The 27,007-nt window shown below is 36.3% G+C and overlaps 1 protein-coding gene across 1 annotated transcript in view; it reads right to left on the bottom strand.

The window, feature by feature from the left end:
- Window positions 1–17,233: 17,233 nt before the first annotated feature.
- MTCL1 (microtubule crosslinking factor 1) overlaps window positions 17,234–27,007 on the bottom strand; it is a 103,807-nt gene continuing 94,033 nt past the window's right edge. Inside the window, exon 15 of the mRNA XM_070940624.1 lies at window positions 17,234–17,766. Coding sequence (XP_070796725.1) covers window positions 17,635–17,766 — 132 coding nt within the window. The 3' untranslated portion in view covers window positions 17,234–17,634. The remainder of the gene's footprint in view (window positions 17,767–27,007) is intronic.

The raw sequence follows: 27,007 nt of genomic DNA, 5'->3' as shown, positions 1-27,007 counted from the left end.
TGATGATTTAATGATATGTTATTTAAGCAATAATTAGATGAGATTTGTCACTGGGATGTTCTTCAGCTGCTTAGTTGAGTTGCCTGTCTGAGTACTAACCAAGCCTGACACTGCTTAGCTATCTGTGCTCAGATTCAATTAAATATTTTCTCATTTAGAATTTTTCATATCTGATTCTAAGCTTGGTTTTACAAGGCTTTAATTTGTTTGAAGAATAGATATAAACCAAAACGTCTATGCCGTCTACAGTCTGACCTAAGCATAGTACACAAAATTATCCGCTACAACGTCCTACCTACAATGTCAATAACTACTTCAGCTTCAATCGCAATAATAGATACAAACTCAAGGTAAACCGCTCCAAACTCGAATGCAGAAAATACGACTTCAGCAACAGAGTGGTCAATGCCTGGAATGCTCTACCTTACTCTGTTGTTACTTCCCCAAACCCCCATAACTTTAACCTTAGACTATCTACTGTCTACCCCATTCCTAAGAGTTCTGTAAGTGGCGTGCATAAGCGCACCAGCATGCCTACCATCCCTGTCCTCCTGTCCCCATTTATTCATACCCATTTCCTGCGTTCATATCCATGTTTATACTTATTCCTGTTATCTTGTACATGTTTGACAAACTAACTAAATAATAATAATAATAACAACAACTCTGGACAATGAAACAGAATTGACAACTTAAATGAGACGTGATTCTTGAAGACGGTCTTGATGCTGACCTGGCTATACATAAACACACCGGACAGCCATATTCAGACCCTTTTGCACACTAAAAGAAAAATGGACTCATAGCATCCATGCCACTAACTGAATAAAAGGCAGGGAATCAATAAAAAGACTTTCAATACTCACAGGAATGCACAAACCTTATGGATGGACTTTCCGCATACATGAAATAAATTCTGCATTATTTATTACTGATGGATAATTTGCTGTGCTGTTTCCTAATGTGTCTGGAGAAGCATTTAGAGCAATGCCTTTGGAGCATAGTTGAAAGGGATTATTAATACATACATCATAGAAACATCTCCTCAGAATGAGGAGGATAAAAGCTACATCTAAATTCCATTACATCAAACAGTATTTACTTCCTGAGAACAACAATGATGCTGGTAAATCTTTAATTCCTGTTTTGCTGTGGGAGTTTATACTAGTCTCTTAAGTGAAGGAAATTGATTTATATACTTACAGTCAAAAAGTCTCAGAATAAGAGGTGGAATTACTAGTGAAGCCTAAAAATTCCTTGAAAACCCTCACAATTTTGTACTACTGTCTTGACATTTTGTTCCCTGCCTTCTTCTGGTATGTTTTCCTACTTTGGGGGGGAGGAATGTAATTAAGAGCCCTTAGAAGCAGCAGAGCAAACGTCACCTGTGTTGAAAGAGCATTTGCTCCTTCTGAAAATCCTTATCACCTGAAGGGCCCATCATAGATCTGATGTTCTACAGAGTTATAGGGCTACTACTGTATCATTTCTGCGGCTATTGCCCAATATATCCAGATGATCCATGCCTGTAGAGAACTCAGTATAGATTCATTATCATACAAAATAATTGCAATCAACTTTAAACCATTATAAATTTAATTAGGAAACTCTACATATATTCCTGACCATCCCATTCTTCTTATTTCCAGTTTCCCAATAGCTTCCCAATGGCATCCATAGGTGAGAGAAGGGAAGGCACCACAAAGCTAGCATTGTGGTGTTGCAACTCAATCTCTACCTGTTTTGTACATGCATCCTGATACCACACATGTATATACAGGCAGAGTTTGTACTATGATGTCACAACACTGCTTAGTTTGGTCTAATAAAAGCAATGAGCTACTGCATGCACCATAGTTCCCTCTAAACTCAATTTTTCACTCCTCTCAAAGAGTTGCTATGTTCCTTTAAACTGGGAGATTTCAGGCTGTGGGGACCTAGACTTTAGGAATACAAATCTAGTAATGCTATTCATTATCATCAACATAATTTTAGCCATTGTTATCCACTGCAGGATGAAAGCGTCTTCCACATGTTTCCAACCAATACGGTCCTGAGCGTTCTTTTACCAATTGGGCCTGCAATACTTGCTGATGTCATCAATCCATCTTGTTTTAAGTCTCTTTTGTGGATGCTTTTTATCAAGTGGGATCCATTTTATGACTGCTTTGGTCCATCTGTCATCAGTTCTTCTTGCTATGTGACCAGCCCATTTCCATGTCAATTCTTTTAATCTCTTGATGATGTTGTAGAGTTTACTTTCATTTGTTCTCTAATCCATGTGCAGGTCTTTTTATCATGCCTTGTAGTGCCGAGCATGTATCTTTCCATGGCTCTTTGAGCCACTCATAGCTTTTGTATCAATTATGAAGTTAGTGTCCATGTTTCACTGGCATATGTTAGAGCAGATAGCACGCACTGATTGAAAACTTTTCCCTTCAGGCATAAGGGGAGGTTGTTCTTGAAAATTATGCTTAGCTTGCTGAATGCCTGCCATCCACATTTAAGAAGCTGTTCAATTTCCTTTACTGTATCACCTACCATTGAGATCCATTGGCCAAGGTATATGTAGTGGTCTACTATGTATAGTTCTTCTCCAGATATATATTTTTTTTCTTTCTTTGGTGAATTTATTAAATATAACCTGGCACTTTTTCAGGTTTATTTTTAAGACAAATGGTTCTCCTGCTTTGTGCAGCTCTTGTATGTATCTTTGTAGCTCTTCTGGGTCTTATGAGAAGAGAACAACATCCTGCAAATCTTAAGTGATTTTTATTCCAACTTTTGCCCAGTTTAGTTTGTGAAATACTTCTTCAAGGCAGGCTGAGAAAAGGATAGGAGGTATTGTATCACCTTGTCATACACCTCCTTCTAAATTGACTTCTACTTTAAAATCATTAAGGTAAATTGTTGCCATTGTTTTTTCATATATTGATTGTAGTAAGTTTACGTAAGCAGCTTCTATGCCTTGGTTGAGCAATGCATTAATTATTGCTTGCTGGAATACTGAGTCAAACACTTTTTCATAGTCAAAGAAAGCCATGCACAGAAGCATGGTGTATTCGTTGTGCCTTTCAGTGACTTGCTGAACAAACTGGATGTAATTCATTGTGCTGTAACCACTTCTGAACCCTGCCTGCTCCTTTGGCTGTACATCATTTAATGTTTTCAATATTCTTTTTGCTATTATCTTGATGAAAATCTTGTAGATGACTGAAAGAAGGCTTACTGGGTGACAGTTCTTTAAATAATCTTGGGCCCCTTTCTTGTGTATAAGAATCACCTCAGCATTTTTTCCATGCATTGGGTATTTTTTCTTCTCTGAGGCATCTCAAGTATAGTTTTGCTAGTATCTTGTGTAAACTGTGAGCACCAGCTTTCAGCATTTCAACCATAACACAGTCATTTTCTGAAGCTTTGCCATTTTTCATTGATTTTATGCAAGGGTGAAATCTACTTCTGTACTGGTTCGGAAGTGCACACTGTATACACACATTCGCTTCACTTGCGCACGCACCATAATCAGGTCTGATTGCAGACCCACTGCGCATGCACAAAGCCTTCTCTGCATGTGCAGAGGGTCAAAAAGAGATTACTTCCTGGTTAAAACTAGGAAGTAATGATGGGTGGGTGGTCGGAGCCTGGTGCCGCCGCCGCTACAGGTTCACCAAACCACATGCCATCGCTATAGGTTCTTTGAAGCACGTGCAGCTGCTACAGGTTCACCGAACCACATGCCGCTGCTGCTGTTGGTTTGCCTGAACCGGAGCGAATGGTAGCATTTTACCCCTGATTTTATGGCATTTGATACTTCTTCCACTAGGATATCTGGCATTTCCTATTTCATGGGTGTTATTACTTTTGAGTGTTCTTGATCTTTGTATAGCTCTGAATAGAATTTTCCAATTATTTCTAATATTTCCTGTCTTGTTCTATATACAGAGCAATCTTCACGTTTTAATGCAAAAAACTTCTTACTTGTATTTACAAGCTTGCATTGTGCTCTGTTAATTCCTTTGTTTTCTTCAGCTGCCTTTTTCACAAACTTCGTGTTAAACTGACAGATTTCTTCCTGGGTACCGTAATGCTATTGTGACTGTATCATTTTAATGAACACATACGAAAGCATTCCCCTTGGAATTGTTTTGCTTAGAATATGTTTTTTAAAAGTTGGGGTCTTTTTGGAGCCTTGTTGAAAGCAAAGCTTAGATTTACTAAGACTTCATACTCTCTCCTCCCCCACTGTTCTCATAATCTGTATTTTCCATCATTTTATTACTTACTGCGGAATTTTCTTCTCAAATATGAATATTAACTATAATTATAAGGATTGATGCCTTCTGTTTGTATATAAAATGATTCCACTGGTGACATCATGAGCAACCAAGACTTGCAGATAGCATGAAATCTCAACATAACCCCCTCCTTTCCTTAGATGGAGAACTTCGTTTACTTCTGACTCCGGGAAGCTACAACAATTAATAGGAAGCAAGCCCCGTGGAACAAACCCCTGGCTGCAACCTTTGTTTGGTGTAAGCATACAGGGTACCAAGACTGAAACTTCTGTGTGTAGGAGTGGGGAGCAGGGGAAGATGCTTTAGCCTCCCGCTAGGTACTTGTATACAAAATGCATAGGGGTTTTAACAAGAGAAGGAAAACACCCTCCATCTGCTTCACATCACCTGCATCATTAGAAGGTTCTCAGCCTGAAAGCACTGAGTTATGGCATATACAATTCAGATGGGAAGTGATAGTGACATGATCTGCAACAGCTACTATATTTCAAAGCAATCCTTAGGCTCTTTTCTTGCCTGTGATCTTTTTGACCTTGATGATGATATCAGAGCAGGAAGAAGTGATTGCTTGGAATCCTGCCAGCGCAACAGATGTAGCAGATATATATATTGACATTTTCAATGGCAGATCGGTTTCCTAAAAGAAAAATCTGCCCAGTAATGTACTTGTGATGTGTAGCATTGAAGTAGGTCTGTTTTATAAGTTGATGACTTTGTTCAGGTTAAAAAGTACTTTAACTCGGTAATTGCTCAGTCACTCTTCCGTATTTTTCTATGTTCAAGTTCACTTTATTAAAGAGGGTATATTCCAAATAAAGTATTTATGGAATTACAGCCAAAATTGCAATCTAAAAAACATATTGGGACTATTAATATGTAAACAGTAAAACTACAGATAATATCATTTAGAGTGTATCTATAATTTGTAGGCATTTAAAAGTCTTTTCTCTAGATAACTTCAGCATTCCAATGAATGTGGGAGGACATTCTTTCAATTCAGCAGGTCTGTCAGTGTATTAGTTGCAATTAATATTGTTTGGGAACATCAACTGATCCAGAATGCCACGATCAGATTATTGGCCTGGGCCAAATATAGGGAACATAGGCAGCATCTGACTTATGAGAGTGAATATATAACCAGGGGTGAAATCCAGCAGGTTCTGACAGGTTCTGGAGAACCGGTAGCAGAAATTTTGAGTAGTTTGGACAACCGGTAGCAGAAATTTTGAGTAGTTTGGAGAACCGGCAAATACCACCTCTGGTTGGCCCCAGAGTAGAGTGGGAACAAAGATTTTGCAGTATCCTTCCCCTCGAGTGGGGAGAGAATGGAGATTTCCTTCCCCTGCCCCGCCCACCAAGCCATGCCATGCCACGCCCACCAAGCCACACCCACAGAACCAGTAGTAAAAAAAATTGGATTTCACCACTGTATATAACATAGAACTTATGAGAATATATCAACCATGGGGGGCCTTCATGACTACAAGGCTTTCACAATTTGAAAGACTGACCTATCCCATGGTCAGTCCCAAGCTACCAAGAGAAGCCTTTCTCTTTGTTCCACCATTACTAGAAGCACACAAGATAAGGTTTTCTCTATTGTTTTCCAGCTCTTGAACTTTCCTCTCTGGCAGTTTGTGGTTGAATTAGTCTTCACTATGTGCAGTTCTTTATTTCTTGATGATTTTTAAAAATGTGATCAGTATTTAATTGTCCAGATTTTATAATTTAGCATTTCTTAAAATAAATCATGCTATTTTTGCCAGAAATATGAGTTAGGGTTAGGATTAAGACGATCCTCTAGATTTCACGTATTAGTGTAATAAGTTAAGTTAAAAACACTTTGCAACATTAAGCATAAACATGCAAAATGAATGCCAAGAAATCCAACAAAAAGACAATCCTACAAATACCACTTAAAGCCCCAGAAGCCTGGAAAAATAAAAAGCTTAACAGTGTACAGTGAAGTCCAACTGGGCCTCTTAAAGTCAAGTCAAGCTGTTTCAGTTGCATGTTGCTTAATGTATATAGGAAGAAAAAGCAAGTTGCAAAGAATGTAGTCAGAATAAGGATCAGATTTTAAATGGGAGGGCTTCATTTAAACGAACGGAACTAAAAATAATAGTGATAGAAAAATTAGGGTTGACAGTGAAGTGAGGGAATATAGAAATACCACTTGATGGGAATGATAGGAATATGTGGAAGAAGAGTGGAAATGAAACAAATGCTATAAATGTTAATGTTTAAAAACAATAATGAATGAAAAGAAAATCTTTAATTATTATAACAGTGTTCAAAAATTGCAAGACTGCCACTGTAATTGAAGAAATGTTCAGTTATGGACATGTTCTGCTTAAAATGGGGTTTGCTTAACCTAAATGAAGGCTGCATATGTGGCAGAGAAAGGGAAGAGTGCTGTCATTGTTTCCTTCTTTGAAGAAAAGGCAGAATAGTAATAGTAGAAATAGCAATAGCACTTAAACTTATTATAGCATTTCACAGTGCTTCACAGCCTTCTCTAAACGATTTACCAAGTCAGCATATTGCCCTCAACAATCTGGGTCCTCATTTTACTGACCTTGGAAGGATGGAAGGCTGAGTCAACCTTGAGACGGTGAGAATCAAATTGCCAAACTGCTGGCAGTCAGCAGAATTAGCCTGCAGTACTGCATTCTAACCACTGCACTACCATAGCTCTTAGAAGGAGTGAATGCAAAAAGTACAAGGCAAGGGGATTAGATAATTGTTCTTGGGAAGGTGTTTAGCAGAATGTTGATCGATAACATATGAACAGTGCATACATTTGGAAAGTGCACTGTGGCTTTATGCCAGGCAAAGGGTGTGCAGACTAGATTTTTGCTCTTCTTCAGCCCACTGAGAAATGCATGAATGCAGCTGATGCAGAAAAAATGTACGATGAAGTGAGTAAGTTTAGGAATAGGAATGTTTTGCATGATATGAAGGTTTGCTGAATATAATAAGAGAAGTATATGGTGGAAGTAAAGCTTTTGTGAGAATAAATGGAATCCAAGTGAATGATTGCAGACAATGTATGCAAACAAAGGCTTCTGATTGATTAACAATCCAAATGGTAGCGAATGTTACATTGTATGATGCAGCAAGGAGTAAGGATCTGAGAATTAATACAACAAAGATCAAAGTGGCTATGTCGGAGTGGGAATGGTGTGAGCAATTCCAAGTTACATATAACAGTGAATAACTAAAGCAAGTATTTGTGTTCCTTGGTAGAACATTTGGTAAAGAAGGAAAAATGGATAGAGCAATTTGGTGATATGGAAATGTTGGTAGAAATATCATGGGTAGTATGTGGCCTGTTGTAGGGAATGAAGATTTGTCAAAATAAGCAAAAATGATTGTGTTCCAAAGTGAATATGAGAGCTATGCGTGTAAGGAGAAACATGTTGAATGGTCTAGAGTACATAAACTGTATGCATAGTAAGACCCAAAGAAGTAGGGTAAGAATGGATGGGGGCTGAACAAATGTGTACTGCCAGAAAAGAATAAATACTTTGAGGTGTTTGGTCATGTTGGAAAACATGAATGAAAATGAAATTGCAATATATGAAGGAAGAAAAAATGGAAAATTGAGAAAGTAGTGATTGAACAGAGAAGTTATTTTTGAAGAGAGGCAAGGTTCTTAAAGAAGTCAATCAATGAAGCAGGGTATGGATGTAGTGAAGCAAGGCTCATATCCAGAGATAAGAATCAGGCCCAAATCCAGAGACAATACCACAATGTCCAATCAGGTCCAATCTATTATTTGCTTCTATCTTGATAGATAGAATCTTGCCAAATTAAACCCACAACCTTCTAACCTACTAGATATATCCTGAGAGATTCTAGGGTTATCCTGAGCCTCGTCCCCACTTCCCCTTCCAGTTTGGAACTGGGCAATCTCTTACTCCCAGTCTCTCCCTGGGAAAGCTCTGTGGTTCCAAAACTCTTCCCCACTGCTCAAGCAGGTGCTTAGTCCTTCACAGATAGATATACAGTATATGGAGATGTTAGCTTTTGGTATGAGATTTTTTGGTTATGCTTTTCTTTGGGCCCATTTAGGCAGCAAGTATGAGACATTTTTGAACTTTTGGCAAGCTTTAGGGTTCACATGTAGCAACTCCCAATTATCCTTTTGTTTTGATTTCAAATTACATGGGAAATTGATATTGTGGACTAACTCAAATTTGGAAATAGTGGGGAAAATGTTCTATTGAAATGTTTGGATTAAGCAAGGGATTAACACTTCACATGAATTGATTTCCAACAGCTCTTTTAAAGCTTTTGAGAGATTGTATCTTGAATTTGACCTATCTATAATACAGATAGTCCTTGACTTATGACCACAATTGAGCCCAAAATTTCTATTGCTAAGTGAGACAGTTGTTAACTGAAATTGGCCCCATTTTACGATCTTTCATGCAACAGTTGTTAAGAAAAATACTGCAGTTGTTAAGTTAATAACACAGTTGTTAAGTGAAACTGGCTTCCCCATCGATTTTGCTTGTAAGAAGGAAGCAAAAGAGGATCACATGATCCTTTGATACTGCAACTGTCATAAATATAAAGCAGTTGCCAAGCATCTCAATTTTGATCATGTAACCACAGAGATGCTGCAACGGTCATAACTGTGAAAAACGGTCATAAGTCACTTTTTTCAGTGCCAGTGTAATTTTGAATGGTCACTAAATGAATTGTAAGTTGAGGAATATCTGTATATAAAATAATAGAGCTGAAATATGTATAAAGATGATTCAATAGTATGGTCTGATGCTTTAGAAGCTTCCAAGGAACCGGAAATTTTAGTTTCTTTGAATTTCTTTTAGCACTGAAGACAAACTAACAATTACATTTTTAAGGCATTAGAAAGTGGAATGAAAGTCAGCAATAGCTATATATTTGAATTGTGAAATGGAGAATTGGAATATCAAATTCTGAAAACATAATGATTCCAAGTGTTAACAGTATGAAATAGACTTCTTGTGATTTGCAAACAAAATTAATTCATTTTTAAAATTCTTCCCTGAGGATCTCTGGATGTTTCTTAAAAATAGCAGCCATTTAACTCAATCAGTACAGAGGATTGAGCTTATCTTTTCATTTATTTTTTTAAAAAACCTTTTAGGATTTGCTTAGAAACTTTATTTGCTATATTCCTTTGTCCGGACTTTTCCAAGAAAGGATTCTAAATAATTTAGCAGTTTTAGAAAAAAGCTCTAATTATGTCTCACTTAAAAGATAAGCTACTGAATGACTAGATGATTAATGCTTGAGCCATTATGCTGGAAAACCTCAGTTGGTGTAAAATGTGTTCCTGTGACCTCAGGTTTAATCATTCAGAAATCATGAAACATTATTTTCCTATTACAGGCTGATAACTTTGACCTGATAACTACCGGTAGCCCAGTTATTCACATCAAGGTTTTGAAAACGATGATGATGCATATATAGAATTGCATTTCCATCAGGGGTTAGTTGGGTCCCCTCTGTGTTGACTGCCTCATTTCCGGTTCTCTTCTTTCAGCACTAAATCAGGTAGAAGGAGACATGCACAAATTTTGTTTCCACGTTTGAAGGCTTCTTCCACGAAAACCATGGAAATTATAAATACAGTGGCAGGAATTCATTGGACTGCTATTACCAAAGTGGAGATGAATATGCCCAGCTTCAGCAGTGTGTTCATATAATTCTAATTCTTTGCTTAATTCTTTAATGTGTTGGTTGAACTCAGTCTTCTTCAGCCTGGCGCCCTCCAGCATTAATATTTCTTGTGGAATTGCCCAGAAATTCCAATACATCCCTGAGTGGCAGGTTTGAGAAGGCCTGGTGTAAATAATTAATGCAATAGCACCAGGAGACATAATTATTTTAAAAGCAGACATTATCTTCTTTAGGATAGGGTAGGAATTTGGGCATCTGCAATGGGGAGCAAGGGACATTGTAGGATGTCATTGCACAAATGACACTCATTGTATTACAATGTAACTAATTCAAATTACATAATTCATGATATTTGTGTGATTTTCATTATGACACATACACTGTCATGGTGCTTTTATACTTGATGCTTTGGGGATGGGACTTCGAAAAGCTCCAAGTGGGACTGAACTGGATTTCCCATCATCCCTCATCTTTGATTAGGCTGACTAGAGTTACAGTTTGATAATATTTGAATGGTTTGCCATCTGTATTTTAGATTATACCTTATAACTGGATTTTATATTTAGAGGGGAATAAGTGCCACTAAATTCAGCATAATTAACTTCTCAGAAGTTCCACATAAGATTACACTGTAAATTTCTTGCAAGCTTAATATTTCAGATTAAAATTGTTCATAATAGAGAAATATAGCTGTCTGGTATCTAGAGAGAAAGCTATCATCGTGGCTAAGCATGAACACCTCAGGACTTTTATAATCTATGGCCAATACCTTTGCTGTTGTCAGGCTTGTTAACTTGGCAACAGGGAACCTAACATTGAATTAATGTTAATTTCTGATCATGACAGAAGCTTTCATATTTGACCTTTTATTTTTTTTTCTCTTCTTTTCTTGCTCCTTATGGTCAGTCTGCCTCTTGACTCAATAATTCCTCCAATTACTGAGTAACTCCTGCAGTTTCTTTGACAGACTAGGCAAGCTACTTATCTTATCACATTTTACTATTTCAGGATGACTGACAATTAATCTGAGGGCTCAGCTGTGTTCAGTGATTCTAGAGAACAACCTCACTTCTCAGTCATTAACCAGCTCTGTATGTTGTAAAGTCTGCCTCTGTTCTCTCTTTTAAAAAAAAGATGTGTCATGAATATTCAGACATCCCTTAGGCTGCATTTTTCTTTTCTTTTGGGTGGTGGTAATCTGTTTTCTCATTTTTCTATTTCAGTTGGAGAAAAAAATCTACCAATTTTTTAGCAGCAAAGGACAGGCAGAGGAAAGAAATCATTGCTTCTGATGAATATTAGTGCAGAATTAATTTGGAATAGAATTCTTTATCTCTTATAGAACATTTGCAGGAATATATTTCACATTTACTTTTTATAATTATGTGATGCAGTTTTTATCTTAATTGTAAAAAAAACTATTGCCACCCGATGAGAACAGCTGTACCTTCTCTTGATTCAGCTGAAAGCTACATTTGGGGGTGGGATTTTTGGTGGGGGAATCATATCCATTGCTGTTATATATTCAGTTTGCCATCAGATTTTTGGCACATACTAAGCATCCTATTCCCCCACCGCCATCCCAGCTTTGTGTCATCAGCAAATCTGACAATTTTATCTAAATCTTTTATAAAACGTAGAAAGCCCTTGTGGCAGCCCATTCTCCTGCTTTCATAAAACCATCAGAGATGATCATGTTTCAAGTCCACAATGTATCTACTTGTGATCCCAGACAGTTTGCACTTAACTAACGGTGAAGAACATTATGTGCTACTTTGTCAAAGTTGTACTGAAATTAAAGTATATTGTATCTGCAGTATTCCCACCCTGCATTAAAAAATATCTTTAAAAAAAAAAACCCAAGATAAATTTAGTCTGCTGAGACTTGCTTTTGTCAAATTCAGTTTGATGTCTAATGGCCACCAGCTTTTTCAAAGAGTTTACAGCAAAATCTTTTTATGACCTGCTCTATCGTCTCCTCAAATATTGATATCAGGATGATTTGTAATTGTGAAGTCCTCGGTACTCTCTGACCTTGGTGTTTTCTTGTAGATATTTCATTACCAAACTAGGTAACATCATCAGTGCTAGAAGGGAGTGGGGATTACTCTTATTTTATGTACTAGCAGCTTGCCCTCTCTGGGTTGGTAGGATGATTCCTCTTTTCATGTTAAACTTTAGGGCTTTTTTGTATATGGGACAAAATTGTACCTTTACTGCTAAGAGTTCAGATGTGCAATGTTGAATTTTATATTTACATTCATTAATGTTACTATTTTAGAGCTCTGTTTGGTCTTTTTGCTGACAACTGGCTTGGAGAAGATGTTTCCATGTTTCAATCTGATAGGCAGCTCTTTTACTCTCAAAGAGGCTGATTGAAAAAGTATTCTGTGCATAGAATTGGGGGGCGGGGGGGGGGGAGGACAGGACTGGGCCAGCTAAATGAAGTTGGATCTCAAAAAATTCAAGCCTCATTCAGCCCACTGAATGACGATGCAAACGCCAGCCTGTTTCATGGGCTGAGAGTATGGATGAGAATACTGTATAAGCTCCTACGTTTTCAGCTTTGCTAGACCTTCAACATCTATGGTGATGCATTGTACTGTTCTTTGCTACACTCTCGTTTGTCTCAAACGAACAATTAATTACTAGTGGATTTATTTTTTGGGAAGTTGTTCTGTAATATTCCAGCTTTATGCTCTTAGTAAATAACACACTTCATCAACCAATGGGTCTAATTGGTATGTATTTGTTTTAGAGCATTACAGTATTTCATTGTATCTGGCTGGGGTCTGATTGAAGCAAGTAATGTCCTAAAATACAGCTCAGCAATAGTGCCCCTGAGCCCTTCCATTACCTAACTAACATTAAGACTCGGTAAGTACTGGATGTGCTTATTCTATTTAATGATTAATCCAGGACTGCATCTGGCCTTTAGGGATCCATGCTCATATAGTTTATTATGGAATGTCTGCTTCTTCAAATGTTAAAAGCCTGAAAACGGAAGCTAATAGTGCACAGTATCTTCTGTCTCTTGCTTCTTCTTCTTCTTTTTTTAATTTTATTTATATACCGCCCTTCTCTGGAGACTCAGGGCAGCTTACAATGCGTTAAGCAATAGCCTTCATACTTTTGTATATTTATACAAAGTCAGCTTATTGCCCCCACAAACTGGGTCCTCAATTTGCCCACCTTAGAAAGGATGGAAGGCTGAGTCGATCTTGAGCCTGGGGAGAATTGAACTCGCAGTAATTGCAGGCAGCTGGATGTTAAATGCTGCCTTAGGAGGCATTAGCCTCCTACACCACTCAGGCTCTTCTGGTTACTACTGTACTACTATATTTGCTGTTCATCTTCCATATGGAGAGTACAAATAGTCCTTAACTTACAATACCAATCGAGACCAGAATTTCCATCATTAAATGATGAGGTTGCATTTTATGACTGGATTGCTTAACAGCAAGATTCCCTGTGGTCCCAGTTGCCACTGTTAATTGAATAGCAATAGCACTTAAGACTTATATACTGCTTCACAGTGCTTTACAGCCCTCTCTAAGCAGCTTACAGAGTAATCATATTGCCCCCAACAATCGGGGTCCTCATTTTACTGACCTCAGAAGGATGGAAGGCTGAGTCAACCTTGACCCAGTCAGAATTGAACTGCTGAATTGCTGGCAGCCAGCAGTCAGCAGAAATAGCCTGCAGTACTGCATTCCAACCACTGTGCCACCATGGCTCTGAATCCCATGGACTTGTTAGGCAAGGCAACTTCCTGCTGACTTCCTACAACCAAAGTCAGTGGGAAAGGTGACAGGACATTGCAAATTCAATGCCTGCAGGCAGGTAAGTGGATGCTGCTAGGTAGGGAGCAAGGAGATATGCATGGATGCAAGGGAGAATCATAGAGGGTGTGCAAGAAATGTGGCACGATTTGTGCATGAGAGCTGTGGATCAGACAGGGGTGCCTGAGGATGTGCAAGAGCTAGTATGTGGATTAGGGGTGCATGAGTGGATAGCACAGTGAAAGTGCAGAGACTGATTAGGTGCATGGGAAGGAGTGATTTACCCCAGCAACCTGCAACCTTCCCTGCCAGCTTTCCCACTGATTTTCTTGGGAAGTCAGGATGCAAGATTGCAAATGGCAATCATGTGATTGCATTGGGGGATGGGATGGCCAGGACTCTGAGGACCAGCTGTAACCACCAATAGTTGACTGAATGGTTGTACATTGAGGATCACCTGTAGATATTTCCTTTGTCATCATCTTTTATAATGCCTTTATCAATTTAATCTGATAAAACTTTCCTCATTCTAATAAACTGGTCTGTCATTAATCCTCCAATTTCAAGTACTATTGAACATTTGCTGATTCTGCAAGTATATGCCATGTTATTTTCAGATAGGAAAGATGACTTAAGCATTTCTTATCACAACTATAAAATTCTTATTCACCGTTGCTCCTTCAGGCATCAGTAGTAGGTTTCAATTGTTTTTTGTTTCTTTCCCAGTCTCTCAGTTTAGCCAATTATATAATATTTACTTAAAAAGAAAATTCAGTATTGAACTCCCCTGGCAGACTTCCAGTAGCTCTTCCTGTTAATTCACCCAGTGAGCCCAGTCCCTAAAACCTATCTGCCTTATTTTTTTTTTTAACATTCTGCTGACTCAATAAGAAACAATTGTGCCATCATTCACAATGGATAATCAAGAGCTCTCTGGAAATACCTTTTGCAATTAGGACCTATTCGAAAAAAATGTTTTCATCCCTCATAGCGAAACATATAACTTTCTCATCATTCTGCTCTTTTCCCTTTCTTTATTGCTTTGAAGTTTTTAGAAGTGATATGACATACTGAACGAATTGGCAAACAAATAAATGAAAGTCTTTGCATTTAACTCCACTGCCATATTCCCATTTACTTTTTGTGATTGATTACTCGTCATACAGCATTGCCTTCCCAAACCTAATATCATCCAAAGGTTGGTCTGGCTTAATCTTTATTTCTGTATCTTTCATCTTAAAAAGAACTGCTTTAGTCTGAAAACAATAATATTACTATTAACAAATTGCACTGGCCTAGATGTTGGTTTCACCAGTCTTTTGATGAAATCATAAACATGACTTCAGTTTACTTTCTCACTGAAATTAACAAACGGATACTTTAAAAACTGTGTCTGAAATGAACTAATAAAAAACTAATAAAATATTTCCTAAATCCATGAGGTATTTCTAAGTTATAAGACTAAATAAAGATACTACTTTTAAATCTTTTATTGTTGATTGGAAATATACTTTCCATATTTAAGCCTATGTTTAAAAAACAGGAGAGACTATTAAAAGTAACGTTTTGTAACTAGCTTTAAGATTTGGCTCGTATACATTGTTTATGTAGCCTTGTTATACAGTATTTGAAAATACAACAGAGATTTGCATACTTTAAATGATTAGTAATACATTTTTTACTCAAAGCTAAAGTTATTCTGAAATATTGGATTGCATTTTCATTTTGTAAGTAATTTATAAAAGGCAATCAAATTTCAATAGCACAATGTGATGATGCAGTGAAAATCCCTAAGTGTGTGTTGGACTGCAAGAATTAGTCAACAATATGACTACTCCTCATAAAAGGATTAAAAAATGGCTTATGTGAGTTTAGACACTTGTATTCAATGGATTCATTCCATTCAGGGAAACTCCTCAGCACTGCAGAATCTTAGCTTCATGAACAATTTGTGACAATTTTTCTGGCCATTTCTAGAACCAGATACTAGATGACAATAGGAAAACGAAGAAATGTTGTTGCCATCCCTGATGGTTTGCAATTCAGGCATTGTAAGATTATGCTAGAACTTTCACAGCTTTCTGAAAGACCTTCACAAACACACCCCACAAACACCCTCCCCCGCCACATCTATGTATGTATAACTGTAAGGGTGTATACATGTATATGTAAATAAATTAAACACATCTAGAGGGTTATTTCTGCTCATTTTCAGTTTTGACGTCATGAAATCACATTTTCTACTAGTCTTTCACCTTTTTCTTTATATATTCAACATACCGGCCTGAGCTACGGTGTCAAAGGCTGAAGCAGCATCAAAAGGGCAGTCAGGGATGAGGCCAGCATTCAGGAGGAAATGTGAAAATATGGCATTAGAGAGAGTGGAAAAAATAATTCCAAGATCATATGGTTCCAATCTGCTTTGCAGTCTTGACTGCCAAGTTATCAGGGTGAATGTTCTTGTAATTAAAAAAAGATTGCCATTCTTAGTTTTTATGTGTTAACGATATCAAAAGTGTCAACGGAATTTACTTAACAAGTTTCTTCGCTCCTGTTATTTCTTACAACAGCCGTGTGAAAAGATACAAATCTGTTTTAAAATTGACTTTTAATTTATTCTGTTTGATAGGTATTATTAGCATGTTCCCATTATCAAATACTATTCATGTATACACAGTAATTATCAAAAGAAATATGAAGAAAAACATCTGTCATCCTAATAACTATTAATTGTCATATACATACACACTATTAATGGCATTGTTCGTATTCATTTCTTTCTTATGTCTTGAGAAAACCTGATGATTTGCTTCAATATGTGCATCATTATAACAAAATTCAAGAAACTCCAGGGATCTGTAAATGCCGAGGAGTTTATTTCCATACCACATGGTCTCAAGAGACTCTTAAAACAAGACCAGTTACAGTTTAGTATGCCCAGAGTTCTCAGTGCTTTTCCCCAAAGAAGGGAAATTTTTAATAAACACAGTACATATTCAGTTGAACTATTTGACAGCCATTTAAAAACCCTTTTGTACAATCAATGCAAGGATACCGACATTAAAAGTACAGTACAGATAAATTCACAATCATAATAACAGTGAAAGAGATTGAGATCTAGACAGTGAGAGTACTGAAGCATCGTGTACATGCACTAAAGTGCTAACAATCTAAAGACATGCAGATCTTGAGTGTATGTTTACTGTACAGCTCGCTTCCAGTCTTCCTCCTCCCTTTTCTAAACATTTTATATTCTCTATATTCCCTTCTAATTTAAGATAACTTTAGTCAACCAGTTCAAGGGTTTCCTTCACTAACAACATTTACTGCTTCAGTCATGCTAAAGCACCTTTATGAAATTTCATTTTTTTTAAATGAAACCAAAATGAATAAAATTAAGAAATCTGATATTAAACCAAGGAGGCGGAAAAATAGCCAAATAACCTAAATCTCAACAGTGCAAACGTATTACAAGGCAGTCAGCAGTTAAAAGAGCAAGAGAGAGAACAGAATCACTGTCTCTTCGAAAACAAAATTTATTTATTTAAAATCTTACCTTTATCTGTATAATTTTTAGATTCTTTTAGTTAATATACTGTGTGTAGAAAAGATGGTGCCAAAAATAGTTTTCTGAGCTATGAAAAAATAAGTTATTAACAGGCACATTAGCTGTTTCATTCTAGAAACATCACGGTTTCTCTAGTTGTATACTAAGAAGCTGCATTCTAGAACATTCTTTGAACACTGGAACTTGATCTCTTCTCACTGATAGAGACTGGCCATGATAATGGATCCATCATACAAAAGATAGTAAATTTATTATATGATAATTCATGCAGGTTTGTGTCATTGGTTTTAATTCATTAATAGCAGTTCTTGATTTACATAGTCTTCTGAAGTGAGGCAGTAGGAGAATGTAAAGCCCAACGGGAAGGTGGGCGCTGATTTGCTGGTCTTTCAGGTCTGGAGAAGCAGGATTCTAAGGATGGAGCTAGTGCAGAACAAGGTAGTTCCTTTATTGTGAGAAAAATTAAAAAGAACATATTTACTAATTCATATATTGCACAAGGGAGGAAAACAATATTTAAATATGTACATATATAACTTGAAAAAAGCATTTTTGCATATTATTTTGAAATGTTCAGTCTGTTCCACTTACAGAATAAAAGAAATGATGAAAAGAGTTGTATGTTGTAAAGCAATGTGTAACCCTTTAAATTCTCATAATCTTCAGCTCTCAACAGTCCCAGTTAACAAGGATAATGTTAATAAGATGCTGGGATTGTACGTCAGCAATTTCTAGAGGACCGTCGCTTACATGGACTTAAATGATCTGATAATCATTCATTCACATTCTATAACCACATAAATAAACAAAACAAGATAATGGTAATGGTAAAATTCAGTCTTGAAGAACAGTATCATAGCTGTATAGGATAAAGCGTGTCACCAATTATGCTTTCCTACAAATTTTCTAGCCAGTTGAGGGTAACTTCTAAATTTGCAATCCCCATCCAAAAAGAGGACACAAATTGCTATTTAAATTTCATCTGATCATACATACATCATGCAACCATTCACTTAGGGTCAAAATACACACACACACACACACACACACACACACACACACACACACACACACACTTATATATGTTTGGCATCGGTCCAGGTTATCTGAAGAACCTGAGGGCATGCTGTGAACCCAGTCAGTCAAAGATGTTCGGCTGATGGGGTCCAGAAGAAGAGCCTTTTCTGCCATGTCTCCTCTCCTTTGGAACATTGTAGCCTTTAAGGTGAGATCCACATCCACTCGTTTCATCTTCGGTAACAGCCTGAAGACTTGACTCCACCAATTGGCCTGGGGACCCATTCTGGAGATGGCTATTTGATTAGGAATGATCCCATCTCTCTCTGTGTATTTCATGTTCCCTTCTTCCTCATCTTTTAATGCTTTTTATTTTTGTTTTTATTCTTTTATTATTTTAATGTGTACTAATTTTAATGTATGTAAGCGCCCCAGAATGGTCTCTAATGAGATGGATGGCACATAAATTTAATAACCAAACAAACAAATATCCTGGAAAATGATGTGTGCACACACACACATGTGTACACACACACACACACCTTCATATTTATCGTCATTGTTATGCAATCTAGCTAAAATATAAAATGTAGCTAAAATAGATGACCAGATTTATTTATTTTACATAAAACCTCATTCCCAGCATCCGTAAGTAATTCTGTATTATGTTGGCCCTGAGTTAGGCTATTTAAGAATTACAGTCTTCAAATTAAAATATATTTAGTTGAAGAACAGACAGAATGTAATAACTCTTAGTATATTAAATTTGAACCAAAGTGCAACAGGCTCTGATATACAGATAGTCCTTGACTTACAACAGTTCATTTAGTGACCATTCGACATTACAAGAGCACTGAAAAAAGTGACTTATGACCATTACAGCATCCCCATAGTCACATGATTTATATTTGGATGCTTGACAACTGTCTCACGTTTATGACAATTGCAGTGTCCTGGGGTCATGTGATCACTTTTTGCAACCTCTGACAAGCAAAGTCAACGGGGAAACCAGATTAATTTAACAACTGTGTTACTAATTTAACAACTGCAGTTACTCAGTTAACAAATGTGGTAAGAAAAATTATAAAATGGGGCAAAACTAACTGAACAAATTTGTCACTTAGCAACATAAGTGTCACTTAACATTTTGGGCTCAATTATGGTCATAAGTTGAGGACTACCTGTATCACAAATCATCATCACTAATTTAAAACACTCTTAAATAAATCACTGCTGATCAACACATACTACTAATAGAATCATCATGTTGCTTTCATATAGATAACTTTTAGTTCTGTCAACCCAAATTTCATTTTATCTACAGTTCCAGTTAAATACAATCTTAGATATTTTTGTATTTATGAAAAATCAACATCTTCCTTATTTCTCCCACAACTCTTGATTATTGTTCATTTAAAAAATGGAGACAGCACAATTAAACAATACTCTAGATATAAATTTGGTGCCACATTTAGAATTTTTATTTAAACAGCTCCAGATTGTTTCAAGTTGGATACTGCAGCTGTGTAAATTTGCTCTGCAACATGAGTATATTAAAGAGGAAAACTGGAAAATTAAATGTCATGGAAGGTTATTCAATTGTTAAATTATATTAGCACAATATCAAGACCTACTTTTGTTTGAAAGATGTAATATTTTACAGTGGCAGTTTATTTATATTTCAGAGCCGATAATGATTGTTAACAAGGAATAAGTTTTCACACAGAACAGACCATTTTGCACACAGTGTGCTGCGATGTAAAATAAAGTTCAGAGGTGTAAAATTATAAAAGCAGAATTTCTAAAGCCCTTGAGCTTTTCCCTTAAAAATCTAAAAGGAAAAAAGTGTTGGATTTGCTGAGTTAAAGAAGTGTGTTCACGAAGTTCAGGTTCTTTTGCAGGTGAAAGTGACATGATAAAAATGCAAGATAAAAATGTACCGAGCAACATATAAAATAGAATCTTTTAACACACAGGTAGGATTATGGAATGGCAAGTGCCAAAAACACAAGTTAAATAAAGTGATGGATTTTTTTTTCTACTATGTTATAAATATGGAACAAAGAAGGAATAAAGATTACAGGAAATGGTGCTTGATAAGGTGATTTGAAAGAGACCAAATACTATCCTAACTTGTTTATTCAAAGAGAAGTCCCATGAAAATTCAGCATGTTCATGCAGTTCCATACAGAATGGTACACAGGAGAAAGAGCATATGGAAGCAGAAGATGTTATGAAATGAAGAAAGAGAAAATTGTTGTGCTTATACTGCTGTCTTTAAACTACTTCAATGATCAGGTGCTTTTGCAGAGAAAAAAAAATCAAACACTTTCTGAACAATGTCTGAAAATGAGCAGGAAAGATGGTATATAATTCTACATGTATGCTATATTTCCCTGAAGCTGCTGGTGTTGGAGAGTCAAGCTTTCAACAAGAGCTAAAGATATAGTAATCAGTCTTCAAGATCTCTTCACCAGTATTTAAAACTAGGAATGGCATGAATGTAGTGCAGCTAGGATTTTTTAAAACAAATCTATAAACTTTTTGTCTTAAAAACTTTTCAAGAAACAATGAAGATAAGAATACAGCCACCTACGCATTTCTAAGGCATTCATGATTGCTGTATCAAGTGTTATTCTGTGGCTTATTTCCTGACTGCTTGTTCCTTTACTCTTGATAATTGATTCTAAAATGCTGAAGCTATCTTGGGATGGGTGGAGGTGCTTTTGAGTCAATATTGGCTGGTGATTGCCTGGGCTAATCACTGCATTTTTCAGATTTCAGAAATGGTTTGCCAATGCCTTCTTTCTAGGGCTGAGGGGGTGTTACTGGCCTAACATTACCCAGCTGATTTTGCACCTAAGTCAGAACTAGAACTCACAGTCTAATTTCTAGTCCATATGCCAAACTGGCTCACTACCCAAAACTGATTCTCAGAGGCTATCTACCAGTTCAATGACTTTGTTGTCAATTTTAAGGTTGGTTGTTGGTATTCTTTAATTTTGTTCCTTGACCTTTAGTACTAGACCTGGCAGATCCCTTGCATTTTCAGCCTTTAGAGTAGGGCCAATAGCATAGTTCAGGTTATTGATGTTTCTTCCTCCAGTTTTTAAAACATGCTAATCTTCCAGTCTGACTTCCCAACATATAGGTTGAATAAATAAGGAGCAAATATATAGCTTTGTCTCTTTTCTTTATCAATCTGGAGCCAGTATATTTTGCCATTTTCTGTCTGTACTATGGTTTAGGAGTGTGTATAAGTTTCACATGAGGACAATGAGATGTTACATGATTACTATTTTTCTGAGCATATTCCATAGCTTGACGTGATCAAAACAAGGCCTTTCTATAATCAATGAAGCACATACAGTATTGACTTCTTTTTGATATTCTTGGCTTTCTCAATTATCCAGTATATCTCAGCAATAATGTCTTGTTTCCCTCAGCTTTTTCTAAACCTGGCTTGAATATTTGGTATCTTCTTTCCTATGTAGGTCTAGATCTAACCTGTGTTGGTTGATCTTAAACATTATTTTACTAGCACATGAAATTAAGGTTATTAATTATATTGTGCACATTAGATTGGAAGAAATTAGTACATTCTCCTCCTCCTTCATTTAGGTTTCCTAAGTCATACAACTACATTTCCCCCCTTAATATTTTCAATTTTGGCGTTCAGTCTTTAATCATAAGGAGGGCATCTTGCTTCCATGTTATGTTTATTTCAAATTGAATTGAATCATAAAATTCAACAGCCCCTTCTTTTTCTGCATCAGCGGTTGGATTATAAAATTGGATAACTGTAATATTATAGGCTGGACTATGATTTGGCCTGAGAGGCTCATGATCTGGCACTCATTTAATATTTTCTATCCATATGGGTTTATTGATAAAAATACAGAAGTGATTTACCATTGCCTTTTCCCATGCAGTATGAATTAATTCCTTCGCTGTTGTTACTAAAGTCATCTGCTGCCAGCATCTTCCTATATTGCTATGTTGTTCAGTATAGGACTCAGGGCCAGATGCATCACGCACAGGCCATGCCACCCCAGCTCCGCAAAGGGGAAAAAGTCACGAAACGTCATGTGACGGCAACATGACACTGCGAGTTTGACACACGTGGTAAAGGTGCTTACTGCTTTAACTGGGCAGCTGAGAGGGCCTTCACAATTTGGAGGACCCTATTGGGAATGTACACTCTTTGATTCTTCTCTCATACCTCCCAGAAACACTTTTTCCACTCTGCTATGAGACAGCACAACAGGATTTCAGGGGAAAATGACAGGCATACTGGTCTGTAATTTGAGAGTTCTTTTGTGGCTTCTGTCTACTTTAGATATGTCATACATTTTAAGTATTATAAAGTTCTTCTATCCTTCATGCTCTTAATTAGACATAGTTTTAACTGAACCATGTGACATAAATATAACAAAATATGATTGACTGTGAAAAAAGCATGTGTAAGCTATTTATTCTGTCTTCCCCATCTACGTTTTCAAGCAGATTATGCTTCTTTCAATGTAGTAATAATATACATAACTGGCTTTACTAGAAACATTTGGGATTGGTTTCTTGTGAATTGGAACTCTGGAAAAGTTCCCAGAAATCGTAGTTCTTGGATTCCATATGTTTGTGCATACTCTTAGAATGAAATAAGATCATGAGATAATGTCATCCATTTTTCTTATATGTCTTGTTTTCTTTCTATTTAAAAAAATATATGTTAAGTCTCTATCTAATGAAAGCTTTTGCATTGATGAAATTAGGATGCTGTAATGGAATTCATCCCATGAATAAAATGGAAACCTGAATGTCTTTTTGGTCCTTAAATATTATAGAATCTGTGATTCTTGCCATTTTACTTCTAGCCTTTTGACTTCTAGAACTGACTTTTACAATCTTTGATCCTATAAATGAATTTACATTATTACCATGCAAACAGTAAAGTATACCATTGTGTCTATAGCTGATGATTTGCAGTGATTTGAAACTGCAAATCACCTAGTGGATGCAAAAATGATTGGGAAATACAAAATAGCAAAGATAAAACATATTCCTTTGAACATTCAATATGACTATTATGGGAAGAACCCTAAATCTAGTAGATTTCTGAAAACTATGTTTCATGGAATGAATCTAGTTTAAGATGAAACACTTAGATTGTATGATTTTAGAGCAGTCATATAAATAATGATCCATAAGAACTATTTTGACGACAATCCAGGACTCAAATGCTTGCTAGCCATTTCAAATCCAATGCCACTTTTTGCTAATATGTTGCTTATGCACTTTATATTTTTCCGTCAAGTAAAAGTTGTTGTTTTTTCTTCTTTTTTTTAAAGTAAAGACTTTTGGAAACAAAGGTAGGAAAGACTTACAGTACTGAGGCAGGCAGGGTTAGGGTCCCCAAGGGGCAGTTAGTAAGACAGATTGGTTCTGGACACAGACAAGACAGGGGGAAAAAAGCAAGCAGATTGGAATGAATATTTAAACAAGAAACTTTTAATCAGCATTGAAGCACTCTCCAAATTTAATTTATTAGTACCTTTTTTAAAATTAGCAAAGCTAGAATATAGAAGAGATAAACTTAACTTTACATTTAGAAAACAAATGCAGATACACCCTAACTGAAAAGTATGATTGTAAAGAGTACATATAATTTTTAGAAACTGTTACAACTTTCATTTAAATCAGAATTCATTCCAAATGAGAAAGTTTCTCTTCTGCCCCTGCCCCTCCCCCGCAAGATAAGGAAAAGTGTATTATATGATACTATGTCTAATAGACATGAATTTACCATTTTATTTTTTGCATCTCAGATCTATTTAATAAAGAGAAAATGAAATATAAGGTAAAGAAAACAATATATTACCAGATGCTATCCCTATAAAATTATGTCAGAGGTTGAAACAGCAAAACTATGTTATTAGGAAGATAACATGGAGGAGAAAAAGAACACTACGTCAGCTAGCCTTTTTGTCAGATAATATGACTTTCTTCAACTTTCTTCAGATTCTTGAAAAAAAATCTGATGACTGATTTTTTTTCTAGCTCAAACTGGAAAAATGTTTTTATTTAATTTAAGAGTAAAAGGTTCGGTGTTATCAGTACTGCAGCTTAATACTTAGCTTAATACTATAATTTTAATGTAATGAAATGATTGTCCAACTACTTTTAAAACTGCAATTTATTATCTAATCCTTCGCACAAGTTAAAGAATGCCTACTCCTAAGCATTTTATATATCTATATATATCAACATCTACATCTATTCCTGTCTATCTATCTATGTGTATGTGTGAACATATATATACACACGTACAGACAAAATACATATCTGCATTTCTCAGACGTGCCTATGTTTTATCAAATATCACAGAATGTTTCCTAACTGAATCATTTTAAGAATGCAGTGGGAAATCACATAAATGAAATACTAAAAACCTCTTAAATAGCATTCCATTCAAACATTCAGAATAAGCAAGACCCATGCTAGAACAGCAGAATTGTCCTTCAAAATAATTGATTAGTAAAGAAAAATAATAAATTTTCCAACAAACAAAACATATGTCTGACAAAGCATGGCTTTACTTCACACAGAATGCCATTTTAGACTGCAGCCTAGAAATTCTGAATGGAAGCCACAGCTGTAAAAACTTTGCAATAAGTGGATTCTTATTATAAGCTTAATCACACAGCACTTTTTGAAAATCTATATTCTGATGCTTTATTTTTCAAAGCTTGCATTTAAAAATTTACACGTTTAGAAAATTTAAGTTACTATAGCAGCAGTACATGGGAACAAAGAATGAAATTAATAGGACATTGTCCTAAAAAAAAGATTTGTAAATAGACTTAATTAGCATAATTCTTGCAGTTAGTCAATCTAATAAATTGAAGGTATTCCTGTTCTGAATGGATTTGCACTGAACATGTTCAGAGTTTGGGAGGGCTTCTTGATATACAATTATCACTGGATTTACATTTGATGGTTGTGATCAGGAACACATTTACACAATTGCAATTAAAATACAACTACCATCCAAAAAGATGACCCACCTTGAAAAGAAGCCCTATGACGTTTTTGAGCGCATGCAATCAAATTAAGCCCCACCCACAAAATCAGCCCTAATTAAGACCCCACCCACCCCAGGGTTCAAGGGGTGGGGTGAGGCACACAGGTAAAAAATAAGCTAGGGTCGGGATGTGGGGGGTGGAGCTGCCCTACTTACCAGGCCTCGCACACCCGAACACCTGCCTTGCCTTCTTCTATGGCTGCTTGCCACCACTCACACACATCGCCCTAGCCTCCGTTTTGCTTTCAGCTGCCTGCCAGAAGGCATCTGCAGCCGATAACAGAGCTCCAGATTGATCCAGAGCTCTATTATCGGTTGCAGAGGGCTTTTCAGAAGGCATCTGCAGCCGATAACAGAACTCCTGATCGATCTGGAGCTCTTTTATTGGCTGCAGATGCTTTCTGGTAGGCATCGTAAGGTGAAACAGAGGCCGGGGCAATGTATGCAAGTGGCGGCAAGTGGCTGTGAAAGAAGTGGGCCAGTAGCATGCTCCTGCTGTCAGTGCCACCGCCGCGAGGTGAGTCAATAATTAGAACCCTCCAAAAAGAAGGCCTAGCAGTTTTTTCAGGGGTAAAAAGAAAATAAGGCCCAGCCTTCTTTTTGGAGAAAAACGGTACCAACCTTTCTAAACTAGTTCTGTTCAATTATTGTTATCTACACCTGATCACAACTTGTATTGACTACTAAAGTGTGTGTTATATAGGGCTAAACCTTGAGAAGTGTTTAGAAATTGCAACTGGTGCAAAATGTAGTGGCTGCCAGGCTTCAAGCTGCTACAAGTTGCAGAGGTCAATGATGACTTTTTCAAAAGAAATTTGCACTAGTTATCAATTTCCTGATAGGTACATTTTAAGGTGCTGGTGTAGCCTTCTAAAGCCCAAACGTTTAAAACCTAGTTTTCTGAGGTACCATGTCTTCAATTGTGAATCACCTCTCCAATCGGCAGAAGTATCTTTTTTGATGAGCCATTATTGGATATATGGGAATCCTGTGTGATTCACTGATTCTTGAATATATTGTCCAAAAAGAGAATATATTTATTTGGCTCACACATTTTAGAATTTAGACAAATGGCATGGACAGCCAAGCTTTCAATTGTTCATAATATTAATGCTTAATTTTAATATTCCTTTTAGTTATATTAATTTTGTTATGTTTTGTACAACTTTATTGTTGTAAGTTAGAAGTGTTGGAATAAACAGAAATGCAGTATATAAATAAAAAAACAAAATACACATAGAAAAAACAATATACACTTGAGAGAAAGACAAATTGAATTCAGTAATTCTTCTAAGAAAACATCCATAGAATTGCACTATAAATCAATTTGTGTGAAGCTGTTCCCATCTTAACAAGGTCCAGTAAGAAACCATTATAACAAGAATCACTGCATTAAAAATAATCAGCTGTGCTTCCCCCTTATTTATGACAATTTGATAAATGTTTAGGGAACTTGTGAATATAAAAGTATCTTATTTTTATAAGAATTTATTTTTGAATTTGATAAAGGTAGTCAATATTTAATTAATAGAAACATTAAATACTTCTAACACACCATTAGAGCTGTGGTGGTGCAGTGGTTAGAATGCAG

Source organism: Pituophis catenifer, unplaced genomic scaffold (assembly GCF_029215685.1).
Source record: "Pituophis catenifer annectens isolate HBS135680 unplaced genomic scaffold, rPitCat1.0.hap2 SCAF_3, whole genome shotgun sequence".
Classification (NCBI taxonomy): domain Eukaryota; kingdom Metazoa; phylum Chordata; class Lepidosauria; order Squamata; family Colubridae; genus Pituophis; species Pituophis catenifer.
The sequence above is the reverse complement of the archived record's forward strand: the minus strand, read 5'-3'. Positions and strand labels throughout refer to the sequence as shown.